General features: G+C 33.5%; 1 protein-coding gene across 3 annotated transcripts in view; it reads right to left on the bottom strand.

Annotated features, from left to right (window-relative positions):
• LOC140444533 (cytochrome b5 reductase 4) overlaps positions 1-18,371 on the bottom strand; it is a 595,617-nt gene that overhangs the window by 429,298 nt on the left and 147,948 nt on the right. Inside the window, exon 2 of one of the 3 annotated variants that reach the window (XM_072536297.1) lies at positions 5,519-5,723. The exons of 1 other annotated variant lie outside the window; for it this stretch is intronic. In XM_072536297.1, coding sequence (XP_072392398.1) covers positions 5,519-5,666 — 148 coding nt within the window. In that variant the 5' untranslated portion in view covers positions 5,667-5,723. The remainder of the gene's footprint in view (positions 1-5,518; positions 5,724-18,371) is intronic. One more of the 3 variants, XM_072536295.1, reaches the window with a different exon arrangement.

Here is an 18,371-nt window from a genome sequence, read left to right as displayed (position 1 = left end):
TGACCTTACGATCAAATATGTAAATGACTGTCCAAAGACAATAAAATTTCGTTCATAATTCTTCTGAACGAAGTTACGAATACGAATCTAAACTGTCTTATGTAAAAATTTAATAAATTTATAAGTATTGTTCAACTTTTTAAACCTCATATTATTCTCCTAACAGAAACGTGGCTTAATATTTCTATCCCCGATGTCATTGTAAACATTGATAATTTTACTATATATCGTAGAGATAGAGGTACTTGTCGAGGTGGAGCAGTATGCATCTATTTAGCAAATGAAATTACCAATACTTTTTTTCCATCAGTAAAAAAACAATAGACATACCCGGTATAGAAATTATCCACTTACTTATTACTAATAACTCTTTCATATTTAATATGGTTTGCATATACCGACCTCCGGATACAGTACCTACTCAGGACAATATGCTTATTGACAAACTTGAGGAATTATCATCCCTTGAAAATCTCATTGTTGTTGGAGATTTCAATTTTCCAGAGATTAGCTGGCCCATTATTTCCAAAACTGATACTATCAATTCCCAAAATTTGTTTAAAAACTTTATCATGAACTCAAATTTATTAAAACTGATGACTGAACCTACAAGGTTTATAACCAACAAAAATCCTACAATTTTAGACCTATTTTTCACAAATGACGATCAATTAATTTCTACACTTGAAGTGTCCTCTTCTGTGAGTCTTTCTGACCACTCGCTTATTACTGCTCACATTCAATTTAGTTTAATATCACTTTGCAAAAATAATTTCGTGATGTATGCTACAATTGATTTCTTTAATGTAAATTCAGTTTTATCCCAGTTAAACTGGCAATCTATTTTTCTTAATCACTCTGATCCATCGTCAATGTGGGACTATTTTCTTCATACTGCTATTACAATAATTTCTGATCATACAATCGCAAAACAGCTATACAGAAATCGACGAAAACCTCGAATTGACATCTCAGCTACCTATTTAATTCGACATAAGCGAAAGCTTTGGCAAACATATAAACTTACTGGTTCCTTTGATGATTTTCTTGCCCACCGTAATTTTTCTAACCTAGTCAAACAATCGTTGTTGAAGTTAAGAAGAGATTTTGAAGAATCTATCGATTATTTCGGAGGGTATGTCTGAGTTTCTTCTTCAAGAAAATGTCATCCCTCACCAACAGCTTTATCAAAGGTCATTCAACGATCACAAACTTACTTCATTGCGTAAATGATTGGTCATTATCTTTAAACAATCGGCATCCTGTCGATGTAGTTTACTTAGATTTCTCCAAAGCTTTCGACCGTGTTCCAAAACATCGATTACTAGGTAAATTGGATCACTATGGTATCCGCGAAAAGTTAAACATTTGGATTCAAGATTTTCTATCCGACAGATACTTCAGTGTTCGTGTTGGGGAAGCCCACTGAGTAGATTAGCTAGTCAAAAATGGAGTCCCACAGGGACCAGTACTTGGACCTCTATTTTTTTGTATCTACACTAGTGATCTTCCGCTCATTGTATCCAGTAAGTAAATTATATGTGAATTTAACATATTCTTCAACACGATCTTGATGCAATATTCAAATGGTCCTTAGAATGGTTACTTCCACTTAACATTGAAAAATGCTTTGTTTTACATGTCGGCAAAAATAACCCAACACTACCGTACTTTATTAATGGACATCCTTTAAACTCGGTAACCTCCCACAACGATCTCGGAGTGATAATTAATAGTGACTTAAATTGGTCTGATCCCATAGTGTCGGTGTGTAAACGTGCAAACTCAAAACTGTTTTTGATCCGTAAATGTTTTACACGTATATCTCTAACCTTTGTTAGTAAACTTTATTCAATATACGTTAGACCAATTCTTCAGTTTGGAGGCCAGTGTGGAATCCAGATCTGGGTCGCGATAAAATTTCCCGTGTAAGACCTAATTATGAAGATAGACTATCCATGGCTCGTCTCACGACATTCGAGCAGCGACATCTTCGAGGTGATCAAAACATAATTTTGGGAACCTAAACACCATATTCACTTTGAATCAAGACGAAAGATTAAGAGGCTATCGTTACAAATTAAAGAGGAAACAAACTACTGCAAGGTCCAGGGTGAACTTCTTGCCAAATAGAATATTTATTATCTGAGCAATTTGGATCAAGACACCATATCAGCAACTAGTGTTAGCATCTTTAAAAATAAACTTGATAGCGCTTTATTTTTGTAACTATATAACTGGTATTAGTTTTATAAGGATATTTTTCTTTGTTTTTTTGGCATAATAGGAGCTCGCCCCTCTGCCCTCATTTGTTATATAATAATAATAATGTAGCTCACCGGTGTATGCACGAATAGTGCCGGTAATACCAGATAATAATTAAAGGCATTTTTACCGTTTTATCTTGTTTCTAAAGGTAATTATACAAACTTTAAACCCTGATACCAAACCGTGCCAATCATTGACAGAAGTTAAAATAAAAAACGGAAACTTAGATAAACCAAAAAACCTATGTGAGTTTCAGGCTTGACTTTCATGTATTTTTCTCAACGCATCTATTCGTGAGTTATTTAGCATCGACCCCTCCTTGAAATCTCCACCGTTGCGTTCAATTTCATACACCACAGCGGTGTTTCCAGTTCCGAGCATATATTCCCTGACAAATAATCGGTTTTTCGGACAGATTTATTCGCCAGAGGTGAACATTTCTCGTAAATAAACAAATCGGATTCCTAGAATTGATTTATACTTTCCCGCATCACTTTACATTCTTCCAACCACCTGTATCGGCTCATTGTTTGGAGACGGAAGCTAATAAATTCGTCCAGTGAACGGAAAGCAGTAACTGTTTATCTTGATCAAGTAAAGATCATAGGATCCCTTGTGGGACGAAAAATAAACAGGACTGGTCGGTAAAAATAGAAAATTTGATAGTAAAATTAGCAAGTAGTTTGCAGTATGAGTGTAATTAAGTATTCGAAATGCAAATATTTAAATAAATATTGAGAAAAGGAATTTCAAAATGGTTTGTGTCTATTATAATGTAATACGTAATTATAATAGAGATTTAAATATTACTGACCTCTTATTAATTATACGGAACTGAACTTGAATTAGACAATGTTAGATATTCAAACATAAATCAAACTAATTTTAATACTTAAAAGCGTTTTAAATAAATATTATTTATGACTTCACTTTGGATTTATTTATTTATTTATTTATAGTATGGCATACGATAAGAACACATAATTAAAAATCAATATAAAACGTTACATGCAGTATTACAAACGAACATCTAATGTATTATTAATATAATGTAAAACATTTTCGATCGCATTCAGGAACTCGTCGAAAGTCCAGGGAATCGCCTTCGGGGACATTCTTCAACAATGTGACGGACGGTCTGTCGTTGAGCACGACAGTCTATGTCGTTTTCTCCATGTATATAAGCTGTCAGCACATCTAACGCTGCTAACAACAAACAACTACCCCTCCGCCCTTATTCATCACCTGTCGAATATCCAGCCCATCAATGAGAGGCTCTCCTCTCTGAGCAGGAGTTATTCAATCAAAACCATCCGTGGCCAAAACTTCAGTGCCCAAAATATACTGAAAACTACCTGCTTATCCACCGGTAATGTATTCAAAAGAAAACCTAAACCCAAACACCCCTTCCCATCCACAATATTACTGGCCCTTGCCAGCAATGAACTCCCTGATGAATACATTGACATCCTGGAGGCAAAAGGGATCGGTTTTCTGTGGTTTCCCAATCCCATTGCACAATGATACCTGTCTATTGCAAAGGATACAGCCACAGCTGCCCTCACGTGATCTGCAATTCACTACATTCATTAATTAATAAATTGTATACATATTTTTTTAAGCCCTTCTCTCTATTCGGATTGCCGAATATAGGCCTCTCCTAATTCTCGCCATTCATCTCTGTTGTTTTTAAGATGTTTCCACATTGGCCCTGCAGTTCTTTTTATATCGTCGCTCCAGCTCACTTGCGGTCTTCCTCGTGGTTTTTTCTCTTTATATGGCCGCCAATTGCCATTTCTTTATTCCATCGGCCATCCTTAAGACGTTCGTTATGTCCAGCCCATTTTCACTTCAATTTAGCTGCCTGTTCGACAGCATCTTTTACTTTTGTTCTATTAGGAATGTCTTCATTGGTTTTATGGTCTTTGAGTGAGATATCCAGCATCTGTCGTTCCATAGCGCTCTGAGTTTTTCTGATCTCCATGTGTATTTTAGTGAATATACAGGATACAGGAATTAAACACTTTGGTTCGCAGTCTTAGAGGTATATTTTTATTTTTAAGTACGTATGCTGTCCATCCCATTTTTACGCGTCTGCTTATTTCGGTAGTCTGATTTTCTTTGCATACCTTGACATTTTGACCCAGATATGTACATTCATCTACGTGTTCTATCTCTGTCCCTTCGATGTTTATCATAGGTTTGTCATCTTAGTTTGACATTAGTTTAGTTTTGTTGAAATTAATTTTCAGTCCTTTTTTTAGGGATCCTGTGTGTACCTCCTCAATCATCGTATTCAGTGCATTCCACGTGTCGACTATTAGTACTACATCATCTTCGCAACTAAGATGGTTTAAGTATCTTCCGTTAATAGGAATTCCTTTATTTTTCCAGTCTATTAACTTAAAGATATCTTCTAGGGCAGATGTAAATAATTTTGGAGATATTGTGTCTACTTGTCTTACTCCTCGGTTAATTTTTACTGGTCTTGTTTCGATTCCATTATCCAAGGTCACTATCATTTCAGCGTATGCTTCTAGTACATTTATATGTAATGTTGACGTTTGTATTTGTAACACAAGGATCCTGCATGAGAATAGGACGAGGTTTTTTACAGGTTTAAATGTTTAGTCGTCAAAGACACTTTGTCTAAGGACTAGCAACCCCAGTAAAGTCCTACGTTGACATGTGATCAATTGCTTTTGTAACTTAAATATCATAGTTTTTAAATATCAAAGATAACTAAATAATATAATCAAATAATCAGATAGCACTGATGATGGAATGGTTATTCTGAAAACGTTCTGTGATGTAGCGCGATATAGTTTTTATTATTATACCTTTTATAAAGACAAAATTTTAAATTAACATTTTTTAATAAAAGAAGTATATCCTTCTAGCAAATTGTCAATTAACTTTGTATACAAAGATATTTATCTCCTTCGCATACGTACCAATGAATATGAAAGACGTAAATCGATAGAATGACTGCATCTTTAGTAAAATACCGCATATATCGACATAAAAATTTACGACGTCGTCGAATGAGTTTAACCACCAATTCAGTTTTCTTGACCCACTTAAAAATGACACAATTTTCATACTCTATGCCAATAAAATGTTCAATTTTCAATGAGTAAGTAGACTAAATGGTAAATAAATAACTGGAAGAATTTGTTTTTATAAGACTCATATTCCCGAGAGTATTTTGGCTAGCGTAACGGTAAAATAATTTAAAATATGTTTTTACCTGATTCATCTACGTCTTCTTCTATTTTCTCAACCGGCGGCTTCTCTTTCACTATGATGACACCTTCAGCAGCATCTTCGTCATGGTCGTCCTTCTCCTTCCTCTTTGAAAATCGCCAACAACAACAGCTGAATATCTTTCGCGGCATAGCATTGATCTAATGTCTATTTTAGGCATAAGCTTTGGACCTTACTGAAAAGCTCTACTACGAATAAAGTTAGAAATCGTAGTTTATATTCGGAATATTCATTCATTAATTTTTTGTTTTGTGATTGTTTATTTTTAATATTGTTATTTACGACAATTTTCCGTGTAATAAACTTTTTTTATATTATACATACACTCATATACATATACATACATATTGTATATATATATATATATATATATATATATATATATATATATATATATATATATATATACTAAGGTACACTCGAAGAGTGGTGGGTTTTTCGGTCAAAGTGGAGAAATAAAAGACAAAGACGATGGCTACTTCATCTATTTATTGAAGACGTTTCGCTTTCTGCTCAGAAAGCATCATCAGTTCATCTAAAAAGAACAATATGAAACCAAACATCCATAGAGAAGTTATAACCAAAGTGTGTTACCTTACAAAGACATGTAGCAGTCAGTGATGTTAAAAATATGAAAAAGCTTACAAAGCTGGACATTCAGAGTTAACGTTGTTGAATGTCCAGCTTTGTAAGCTTTTTCATATTTTTAACATCACTGACTGCTACATGTCTTTGTAAGGTAACACACTTTGGTTATAACTTCTCTATGGATGTTTGGTTTCATATTGTTCTTTTTAGATGAACTGATGATGCTTTCTGAGCAGAAAGCGAAACGTCTTCAATAAATAGATGAAGTAGCCATCGTCTTTGTCTTTTATTTCTCCACTTTGACCGAAAAACCCACCACTCTTCGAGTGTACCTTAGTTTATATTGGATTGACGGTCGTACTCCTTTTCTCGATATATATATATATATATATATATATATATATATATATATATATATATATATATATATATATATATATATTGTTGTACTTTTGAATGTCCATAAGCAATAAAAAACCGATATACAAATTTTATTACATAAATAAAAATTAAAATTATTGATATTTCATAAAGACACGGGCATATAAATTTTCAAACATCCTGTATAAGACAAAATATGTATTTTAAGTTGTTCGAAGAATTGTTCATTAGGCCTCAGAGACAAGACTTTCAAATATTATCGATAAGAAATTTAAATAAGTCGGTTATTGTGGAATGGATTTACCCGGAATAAAAGTGTATATAGAAAGTTTGAAACAATAGACCGGGATTTGCGGTGGTTTTTCTATCCGAAAGATTATATCGGTAAAAGTTTATTAACAAAAGACATTGAATTGAGAAACAGGTATCGTTTGTAGCTATTAGTAAGAAATATTTGTAAAGCAGATAGATTTAGTTAGAATAATTAAAGAAGGTTGTTTTCTGGAATTACCCGAATGACGTTTTATAGAGAGAGTTGGTTGGTAACGATATACGTAACAGAGATGTATGATTTTTATTGGTCAATTTTTGAATGCAAGGAGGTTGGTTTTGGCTATGAGATAGGAGAGAGAAAAAAAGGTTAGTCAGTTTTCGTCGTCCAAGAAGGAGGGAGCTTTGTGATTTGTGTTTGTTTGAAGTCCCGAAGACGTAATTTACCGGGTGTGTTTATTTGCGGTGTAAAAGCTGACCAGTGTGAGGAACGGGGTACAGAGAGATAGAAAACCAAAGGGCATAAGAATATTAATAGCAGACGAAGCCGGAAACATTTGGAGTTATAAACAGGCGCGGAGATTGGCTCAAAAAGAGGCTGCATAGACTAACACGAGTTGTTGGGTTGCAGATACAAGGACAGATAGGAGAAAGGTGTACGTCATCTGGACCACAATAGGAGCAGAAGCAGAGAAAGGATTTTTTTGTTGTGGCGTGGCCATAGAATTGCAACGGCAGAGAAGGAAAGGTCAGTCAATTTTCATTAGAGCCGGAGTGTGATTTTCATTTATTAATTAAATAAATTGAATAAATAATAGAGACAGTTAATTTTGCGATCACTTAAAAAAAAGAATTATAAAAAGAGCTTAGTTATAACACATATTAAAAATCAATGTAAAATAACATTTGGGTCCATGATAGAAAACAACTTCTCATATATTTAAAGTTAGTATATTGCAAATATTACAGGATTGATTGTTATATAAAATTTCATTAAAATAAAGGACATCTCACATATAGTTCAGTTGAAATTCTATGTATTTTATTCAGGTCATATTACCTATCCCGATTAGGAAGCCAATTGGAAAATATTTTGAATCCACGATCAAAGGTAAATAGTACAATTTAAATAGCCTGAGATTGTAATTAATTAATGCTGATTTATTGTGATTAATTGGAGATTAGATCATTTAATAAATATAGACAGGATTTTTCCTAAGTAAGCAATATAATACAATTTAAATAGCATAACAATATATATATATATATATATATATATATATATATATATATATATATATATATATATATATATATATATACTAGTTCATAATTTCTTAAATTTTTCAATGAACATCAATAAAACTATTCTGTTCTAGTTTGGTCACCCTGTATGGTACTTGTTTAAAGCCACGACCAATAGATGAGTATACACCAGCTTTTTCGTAATATGTATTCGAAATTCGTTTAACCATTTAAAAGTAACGGCCAAAATTAAAGAAATCTCTCACCTCTTAGTTAAGCAATTTCGGTATTAAAACTTTTAAAATCTGATTCGCAAACTCTTCCAGAATCTTTTAATTAGAAATCGGAGACGGTTTGAAGGCAGGCACCGAAGACAGATAAGTCGAAACCAACTCTAGAATTTCAAATAGAAAAAAAAGTTTTAAAGACTACTCATGGCTGAATGAATAAAATATACAAAGCTGTAAGAAATATATATATATATATATATATATATATATATATATATATATATATATATATATATATAAGAAGCAGTGAAGAAAAATGGAATGGGGTGAAATCCCCTACACACTGTAACTCTTGAAGCTATCAGTCAGATAAGAGGAGAAAAAAAAGCTAAGCTACTAAAAAAGCTACTTAATCCGTATGTAAATGTATGTATGTAAAGAGATTAGTTAGGATATAATTATAATCTACGTACACACTTAATTTTAGCAACAGAAGCTTGATAAGCCACCTTGCAACTTTTAAATGAATAACAAAAGGTCAACCAATACACGTGACACATATAAAAATTATTGAAATTGAAAAACAATGCAACCTAAACACTGTAACATTGGTAATAAATTATTAAACGTCAATTAATAAAAAATTATTATTTACTTTTGCATGGCAAAAATTCACACCGCCAAAATTTAGAATTTAAAGCATATCTTACATATTTTATATTGTAAAACTGCCATCCGCCATTCTTAACATTCCACCGGTTGGAAGAGAATAAGACGCAGGGCGGAATCACTGGAACCGCAGAGCTGGTACTTAAAGTAAAATGACTCTCCAAGCAAGCAAGCAATTTAATTAAGCCCAGCCTGAGAGACTTGTTCACCCCTTGAAATTACGTTCGGGTGTAAAAATTCATTAATATTTTGTTTACACACGAATTAATACACCTCGCTCCAATGTTCCAGACTATCGCTTTCCCCCCTATAACACTCTGATACGCGATAGGGCACAACTGTCATCCAAATGCTCTTCATGTGGAAGTCCTGGGCAATAGAACCCCAATATGGTTCCCTAACCGATTCAAATTCAGGCTATTGTTAAGCGCTTTATCCTTTAATCTCTAGTGACATCCCCGACAATGAAATTACTTGCTTGAGCCTCAAGCCTTCAACCTGGATGCGCCCTATTCGGAGACTTGATGCTCAAGGGGTTGGGCCCCACGTGCCCTAGTTTTTGGTTTTTGATTTTTTTTTTTTTGGTGGCCGAAGCCGTTTTTATGTTTTTTGTTAATTTTGTTTGTGAAATGACTCTACTGGTCGATGCGGTTACTTATATATAGTAATCTTAGCGCGCTTCTCTCGAGTGGTTATTGGCAGCGCTTTTTGTGATTGGCCCTGTACGGTTATAGGTATGAGGTGTCATACTCGTAGGTATTGTTGCCTGATTTATTTTTGTCTTCTTCAATACCATTTTCCGTATTATTGGAAGCCTTTGAGCATTATCTATTTGGTTTAGACTGTTGGGATTTTTTTTGTAGGTACTTCTATTTATCCTCTGATTTCAAGTTTGCTTTTAGTTTCAATGTTGAAATTACATCTATCTATACATCTATCATTCTCAGGAATGATCGATCTGATTAAATTATTTAGTAACGTGGAAAAATAGATAAAGGTAAATAGGAAACAAAGAAGAATATAGAAAACTAAATAAAAGAATTTCAGCGGAAATTAGAAAAGATGTAAGAAGATATAATACTAATGTAATTACTCAAACAGTAAAAGAGAACAAAGGTTTAATGATAATGAAAAGAAAACTCGCACAAAGTAAAAAAGAAATATACAAGCTGAGAGATAAAGACGGAAAGGCAACAACAGATAAACAAAACATTCTGAAAATAACCAGAGAGTTTTATAAAGACCTCTATACCAGCCAAAGACCATAAGACAATTTCCCGACACGAGTAAAGACTCATAAATACGGGATCGGAAATACTTTTACCCATTACTGTGTCAGAAGTAAGGGCAGCTTTAAAGGAAATGAAGAACCATCGATCGCCTGATGATGATGGACTCGTTATTGAGGCAATAAAAGCAGTAGGAGACATTCTACAGAATGCTTACATGCTTAGAAATGCTTACATGCGGGTACGATTTCAAAAGACTGGAACAATGCTGTGATAGTGATCTTGTTACACAAAAAAGACGATATTACTAAATTAGAAAATTATAGACCCATCAGCCTCTTGACACATATGTACAAACTCTTTATGAAAATCTTAACTAACACCTAAACTTGATTTCTATCAGCCCAAGGAACAGGCAGGCTTCAGGGCAGGATGTGGCACAAATTACCATTTGCATACCATAAAGATCTTAATAGAAAACTGGTTCTTGCATTTGTCAAGAATGTTCAGAGATCTGGAAGAAATAAGCGGCGAGACACAATTTGGGTTTAAGAGTGGACTGGGTACACGTGAAACAGCTTTTTTCTTGAATACGTTGGTACACAACTGTATAGACAAATGAAAGGATATATTCATCACATTCCTCGATTGGGAAAAAGCGTTTTACACCATAAAATACAATACAAGATAGAAGAGTTATCCAGAATCTCTATTGGAACCAAAAAAGCACGAATAAAGCTAAATAAATCAATGAACAGAGAAATTTTAAATTTGAAAAATAGTACGACAGGGGTGTATTCTGTCTCCTATGCTGTTCAACCTCTATGTGGAGACTGTTTTTGCAGAGGCACTTTAAGGCTCTGAGTGTGGTATAAAAGTAAACGGGTACCCGATAAATAACACTCGTTACGCCGATGACACCGCGATAATCACAGACAACGAACATGATAATGGAGTTGATGCTAAATAAAATAAATACCGTATAAAAACATACGACTTAAAGATTAATGCTGGAAAACCTAAATGTATGACAATAAGAAAAAAAGCTTTTAAAGAAAGAAAAACTTTTAAGAGTACAACTAAAAGTAGATGATGTTCCAGTTAAACAAGTGAAAACATTTAAATACTTGGGAATTATGATAAATGAACAATGGAACCCTCAACAAGAAATAAAATGCCGTACCGAACAAGCAGGACAAGTAAGTCGCAAAAGAAAGTCGTGGCTAGAGAATATAAAGAACTGGGCAGGCATAAATATATGGGCACTATAAGAAGAAGATTATTCTTAATGATATGCCTCATACGTAAAAACTGGTAGTACGTGTCCGTTAAAAGTTATTATTTTTAAGCTAATTGAAACATTATTATCCTTAAATACATTTCTGAGTTAGTCACCCATCTTACATTTACCCTGCTGAGAATTTCACACGGTTAGTTGTCTCTATCTATCCGTATTTCCCGTCCTAGATAGATATATTCCCGACTAATCCTATTTGTGTTCCATTAATACGTACCAAATTTGACACTATATTTGCTTTGTTTGTGTTTATGTGTAGGTTCATATTGTATTTAGTGCTTTGCAGTGGTGATATGTCGATGATTTCACCTAGCTCGTCTGTAATTATTTTTCTGTCATCAGCAAATCGAAAGCTACTTGATGAAAGTCTTTCAACGTCTATTTATAAGTGTCTTTATCTTTCGAGATTAACGATTTAAAAGTAAAGTTTTGGACGTTGTTTTTTTTTGGTAAGTTGATGGTATGAATATAGAACTTTAACCAGTATTCTGGGATTTCACTGGTAGTTGAGTGCACATAACTGAAAAGCTTAACTAATATTTTAATGTTTTCTTCATTAACTATATTAAATTTTTACTGACAAATCAGCTGCCCAATAAGCTTACTACTGGTCCAGATGGAGTGCCTATTTTTTTATTAAAAAAGTGTGTCTGTACCCTTGTAGGTAATACCATTTGTTATATTGTTTAATACATCTCTGGAAACCTATATGTTTCCTTCTTCATGGAAAGAAAGTTATATTGTTCCTATATTTAAAAAGGGTCAGAAAGACAATATTGAAAATTATCATAGCATTTGTATACAATCTGCAATCCCTAAGCTCTTCGATAGTCTTTATTTAGCAAAGCAACTTTCTTGGTTATGTAAAGGCTTAATATCTCAATCACAACATGGTTGGTTTTGCTATCAATCTGATATATTATCTCATATGGTAGACCGCAAGCAGGTAGATGCAATATACACAGATTTTTACAAAGCATTTGATCGCGTAGATCTCCAAATACTTCTGGGCAAATTAATTAATGTAGGCTTTTATGTCAGGTTTATTGAATAGATTAAAAACTTTACATCTGGGAGAAGTCAAAGAGTCACGATAGGTTTTCATCTGTCTGACAGTATTACAGTAACATCTGGAGTTCGTTAAGGAAGCCACACTTCTCCACTTATTTCTAATATCTTTGTTAACGACAACACTTCGTGTTTCCTAAATGGCAAATGTCTAATGTTGGCAGATGACTTGACATTTTGGAAAGTTATAGATAGCTTAAAAGATCAAGCCTTGCTATAAGATGACTTAGACCGACTACAAAATTGGTGCAATCAGAACAAACTCCAGTTAAATGTTTATAAGATTTTCTCGTAAAGTCAATAGCATTGGAGCAAGCTATACTATTAATAATCAGCCACTGAATTAAGTTTCTTCTATTCGGAATTTGGGTGTTATTTTCGCTTACTTCTCTAAAGAAGTAGAAACTCTATTTCAATAAAGGCATGTAAACTTCTTGGATTCGTTACTAGGAATTACAAGTATTTCTTCATTGATTCAACAAGATTAGTGTATTGTTGCTTAGTTAGAACTGTTTTGGAATACTGTTCAGTTATTGGTCACCATATTTTCAGAACAATATTGATACCATGGAAAGAGTCCAGCATAAATTTTTGACATAATGTGCTTACCATGTCCACACTACTATTGAAAATCATGATTATTCCCGTATCGAACAACAATTATCTTTACCCTCACTAAAGAATAGTCGTGATATGTAAAGATATCACGATGTAAAGAATATTTATATATAAGATCATACATGAGTTTATTGATTGTCCAAACCTGTTAAGCCAGATTAACTTTAATGTTCCCCATCAAGCTCTACGTTACCACAATGTTTTCAACATTCCTTTCCACAGAAGAACCTATGGTATTCACAACCAATTGGACAGATACATGGGGCTATTAAGTGTTCGCGATTTTGATATTTTCAATATAACTCTAACTTAGTTTTGCTTTGTGATATGTATATTGGGATTGTTGAATTTTGTTCTTAGTTCTTAGTTTTAACATATCTGATGGAATGATATCAGTGCCAACAGATTTTCTGTTCTTTGTCAACTTTATAGCATGCATTACTTCTACCTTAAGTATTTCTGGTGCTTCATCTTCAACTAATGTCTATTGCTCTTCTGATCTGACGTGATTAAATAGTTCATTTATGTACGTCTACAAAGTTGTTGGAATTTCTTCTTCATTTATTATTATTTTCCCTGTTGTGTCTATGATAGTATAAGCAATTTTCTTACGATACAGGCCAGCTATTTCTCTGTTTTCTTAACAGATTTAATGTTTCATGTCTGTTACATGTTGCTCTTCCATCTCAATGCAGTGATGTACCTAGTAGGGAGCGGGGGTGGTTTTGATTGGGAACCCAATTTTTTTTATGCTACCTCCATTTTAAGGTCCTTAAAATTTGTGAGTAACAGTGTCGGAATAGTGCCCTGGGGGGAGTTAACCCCCAAAACTCTCCTGGGTGCGCCACTGTCTCAATGCATTTATTATTTATCCACTTTTCTTTCGCGATCTTAATCTTTTGTTTTATTAATTTCTGTTTTTTCTTATATCCCTCCCTGTTGTTTCTCTGTTGACTTATTTGCTATAAATTCAAGAATTTCGTTCATTTAGACATACATACAAGACATCAATTAGAAAGCCAGAGCCAGAGTTAAGTAAAAACTTTTTAAGTAGGAAACGTAATAAAAAAACGTAAGATAATGATAATAATAAGATACAATTGAATCCACATTCAAAAAAGAATTGTAAAATCAATGTTTGTGCTATATCTGATTTATACGTATACCTAATTACAGGCATCGATCATAGCGAAACGAAAACAATTTGAAGATTGCTTACAAACGTGAAATAACAATATCTAAGTTTATTTTTGTTCCTATCAACATAAATAAGTTCAGCGTACGTTAGTTCCCGTAATATATCCCAGAAACAGATTGAATTGTTTGACTACCTATTTCAATATCTTCACTAGTTTTAAAAGAATTAAAATCGAAGTCCTGATAAATACACTCGCGATCATAAAATCCGGGTCATCTTGAAAATTTCAAGTTTCTTAAATATTTTTGCCTCTGGTGCAGTAATAACCTTTTTTTTTGGCTAATGTATTTTTTATTTGTCATCAATGTTTGTTTTGAAAGAAAAAAAAATGGTTTTTTATTGTTTTTACTGAAAAAAACAGAAAACAAATCAAATTGTTGATAAAACAGACATACGACAAAAAAAAAAGGAAAATACAGAACGTGGTAAAAAATCAGTGAAATTTCAATGACCAATATCGTGTATTGCCTCCCCTTGTTCTAATAACCTCTTGCAGACGACGGGCATACTCTCAATTTTTCTCCGGATTACATGTTGTGGTATGTTATTCCACTCTCTCACTAACAGATCCTTAAGCTCCTGTCCGTTATTAGGAGGAGGTGTATGGGTTTGAATACGTTTTTTCAAATCGTTCCAAAGATGGTCGATGGGATTCAGGTCCGGAGATCTAGCTGGCTGGTAATTCCAACTTCGTCAAATTATTACATACTGATCCTGGCAACGTGGGTCGCACGTTGTCCTGCATAAAAACGGCGTTTTCTCCAAGCCCTGCCATGTTGGGCATAACATGTTCTTCCGAAATCTCCTTAATGTGCCTTCGTGCAGTTAGAGACCCATTTTCGATGAAGGGTAATTCTGTGTGGAAGTCGGAAGATATACCTCCCCAAGCCATGACCGAGTCTCCACCAAATGGCATTCTTGGAGCAATGCAAGCTTGTGAAAATCGTTCACCGGTTCTCCTCCAAACTCTTACACGTCCACCGGATCCAGTTAGGCAGAAACGGGATTCATCTGAGAATAACACTTTGCTACAATCGTTAATTCCCCAATGCGCGTATTGTCGAGGAAAAGCTAGTCGTGCAACTCGATTCACCCGGCGAAGTGGCGGTCCTCTAGCCATTACCCGAGAAGATAGTCAAGAAGAACGAAGTCTTCTTCTGACTGTTGCAACACTAAAATTGCGATTTCGTACTTCCTCTAGACGATTTTTATGGATAACCGCAGTTGAGGTCCGGTTTCGTAAAGCTTGAAACACAAGGAAACGGTCATCTAGTGCCTTGGGCGTTCTTCTTCGTTCAGAGCCAGGTCGCCTGGTTAGCAAACTTGCCTTCTGAAAGCGTTGAAGCACTCGTTGAACCGTAGAAAGGCTTACGCCAACAGTTGTTGCGACTTGCCGTTGAGTGTGACCGTCTTCCACAAGTGCAACAATTTGTGCCGTTTCAACAACAGTCAAAGGCATTTTTGTCAAAAAATAAACACTAATAATGGCACTAATAAACACTAATGGTGGCAATAATAAACGTTTGTCCTTTGCATTTGAACAGAAAGTCGAAGTACAAACGAGACATTTAAAACAAGCGGAGTTACAGGTAGCGTTCATTTTGGGAAGTGTGCACTTTACCGCGAAATAGGCACTATTGGAATTCTTTGTTACAAAGGAAACCGCAACAATTCTCAGAAACATACATTAGTTTGTATTTGTGTTATTATTATTTACGATAAAGCTCGGATTTTATGATCGCGAGTGTATATCTATCAAAGCTGGTAAATATTTTTCTAAATACAGTTACAAAATCTAGTAAATACTTTAATATTATTTATATACAGGGTAAGTTTTTAGTTCGACATCGGTCGATAATTCCATTGTGGTAAAGATATCCAAAAAACTTAATAAGAAAAAATGTAGGCAATGATATTCTCCATACTTGAAAAATGTGTGTAATTCTACAGGGTGATCAATAACTACGTGGTTTAGAAAACATACAATTTTTTAAATGGGACACCCTATATATTTTTTCATATTTATATTGCTCTCATAATTACTCTTGTTCTTCTAATATTGGGCTTTGTATTAATATACAGAGTATTTAACAAGTTATGACCATTTTTAACATATATATATATATAACACCATGTATATAAAGAAGTAATGCATAAACAATTATTTATTTTATATAACAAGGTAAACAATATATTGTAGTTGTTAAATTAAGTTTAACTAAAATCATTGACTAACATTTGTATACAGGGTGAACTACAAAACGAAATTACGATTTTCTCAATTTTTTAAAATGGATCACCCTATATTTTATTTTTTAGAAATATTGTACGAAGTCTAGCTATTAAATAACGATACGGAAGAGTGGAAAACGAATGCAGCATTGGATAGCTGGAAGTGTCTACTCTTTCAGTACGAAAACACGTTTTTGTCGCTGTAGTAGTATTTTTTCTGTAGAGGTTAGAAAATAACGTGTTTTTTTCTTGTGCCGATAACCATATGTGACGAAAAACATGAGCAACGGATTAATGTGAAATTTCTCGTTAAATTAAAAAAAAACTCCGACTGAGTGCTATAATTTGTTGAAAGAGGCCTATGGCACAGTATATTGCTTAAAAAGAATCAGTAGGTTCACTCTCGCATTTTCACGGTTCCAATTTTGGATCCACTCCTGGCTGATTGCGCAGTAGATCTGGCGAAAAATGCCACTGTTGCAAGATTTAAAATATTCCATCAGTTTCATAGAATAGTCCAAATTTATAATAAAATAATAATTATTATAGAAGTTCTTCAAAAAGAGGAAAATAAATTTCATAAATGGTAAAATTCTTCACATAACCACTATACACACTTCTAAAGTTTGAAAAATCATATTGCCTGATTGACTTAATCTATTCTCAAATAATTAATTATAAGTATCTATCCATTGATTGAAACTACAGTTATTTCAGTAATTTATATATAAATTTCATTTATTTGTTGGTATATAGTTGGTTCTATAAGTTTATTTCGTTTTTAATACATATTAATGTGATATTTCTCCAGTTTTCTAAGTTTCTAAGTTTTCTATTTTAAACGACGGATTATGATGAATTCAGCCAAAGCAAGAGTTTATTAGTGCTGTGTATGTAGAAAAAATTCCAGGGACCATAACAACTTGAACTTGAGTTTCTTCAGGTTTCCCAAGGATGAAAATCGGTAAGAACTAAATTCTCTATTTAATATAATTGACCTCATCGTTGTCTGAAAGTGGAATCTGATTTTGTCTTTCAAAATTAAGATTCGACTGTTACTGTTCCTGTCTGTGAGTAGGTATCTTAGCTGGGTGTAACATATGTTCTACTATTTTATTTTCTGAAAGAATTTGAGTATTACTTTATTTGCAGAAACTATATAATCCCTCCTAAAATCCAGCTTTGGTTTGATTCTTCATGCTTTATTCTTGAAAACAAAAATTAAATTTTAAACTTTAAAAACTTAAGCTATGTAAAAAACATAATTTTCTTGAACCTTTTAAAACAGAATATTAAATAGCTGAGAAGATTTATATTGCATGTTAGCATTCGATCAATTAATTTTGTACTCAGCCTGAGGCCTTCTTTAAGTCAATAAAGCAAAATTTGTCTTAAAGAATATCTATTTTTATATATCATAGTGCCCTATCATATTTTGTATGTCGCTATACGTTCATTAATATTGAAGATACTGCGTAGTGCCCTTTTAGTCGTCGCCTTGTTGATTTTTTCTATCTGAATATATTCGTTATATCCTCCCCTTTCACTTGCCATGTCGCATGTTAGGATTTAATCAGTTTTTTATTTTGTACTGAACCCGAGGCCTTCTTTAAGTCAAAAAATCAAAATTTGTCTTATGGTAAATCTATTTTTATTCATAGTACCCTATCATATCTCTTATGTCGTTATACGTTTATTAATATTTAAGATACTGCGTAGTGCCCTTTTAGTAGTCGCCTTGTTTATTTTTTCTAGCTGAATATATTCGCTATATCCTCCCCTTTCATTTGCCATGTTGCATGTTAAGATTC

Source organism: Diabrotica undecimpunctata, chromosome 1, assembly GCF_040954645.1.
Source record: "Diabrotica undecimpunctata isolate CICGRU chromosome 1, icDiaUnde3, whole genome shotgun sequence".
Taxonomy (NCBI): domain Eukaryota; kingdom Metazoa; phylum Arthropoda; class Insecta; order Coleoptera; family Chrysomelidae; genus Diabrotica; species Diabrotica undecimpunctata.
The sequence above is the reverse complement of the archived record's forward strand: the minus strand, read 5'-3'. Positions and strand labels throughout refer to the sequence as shown.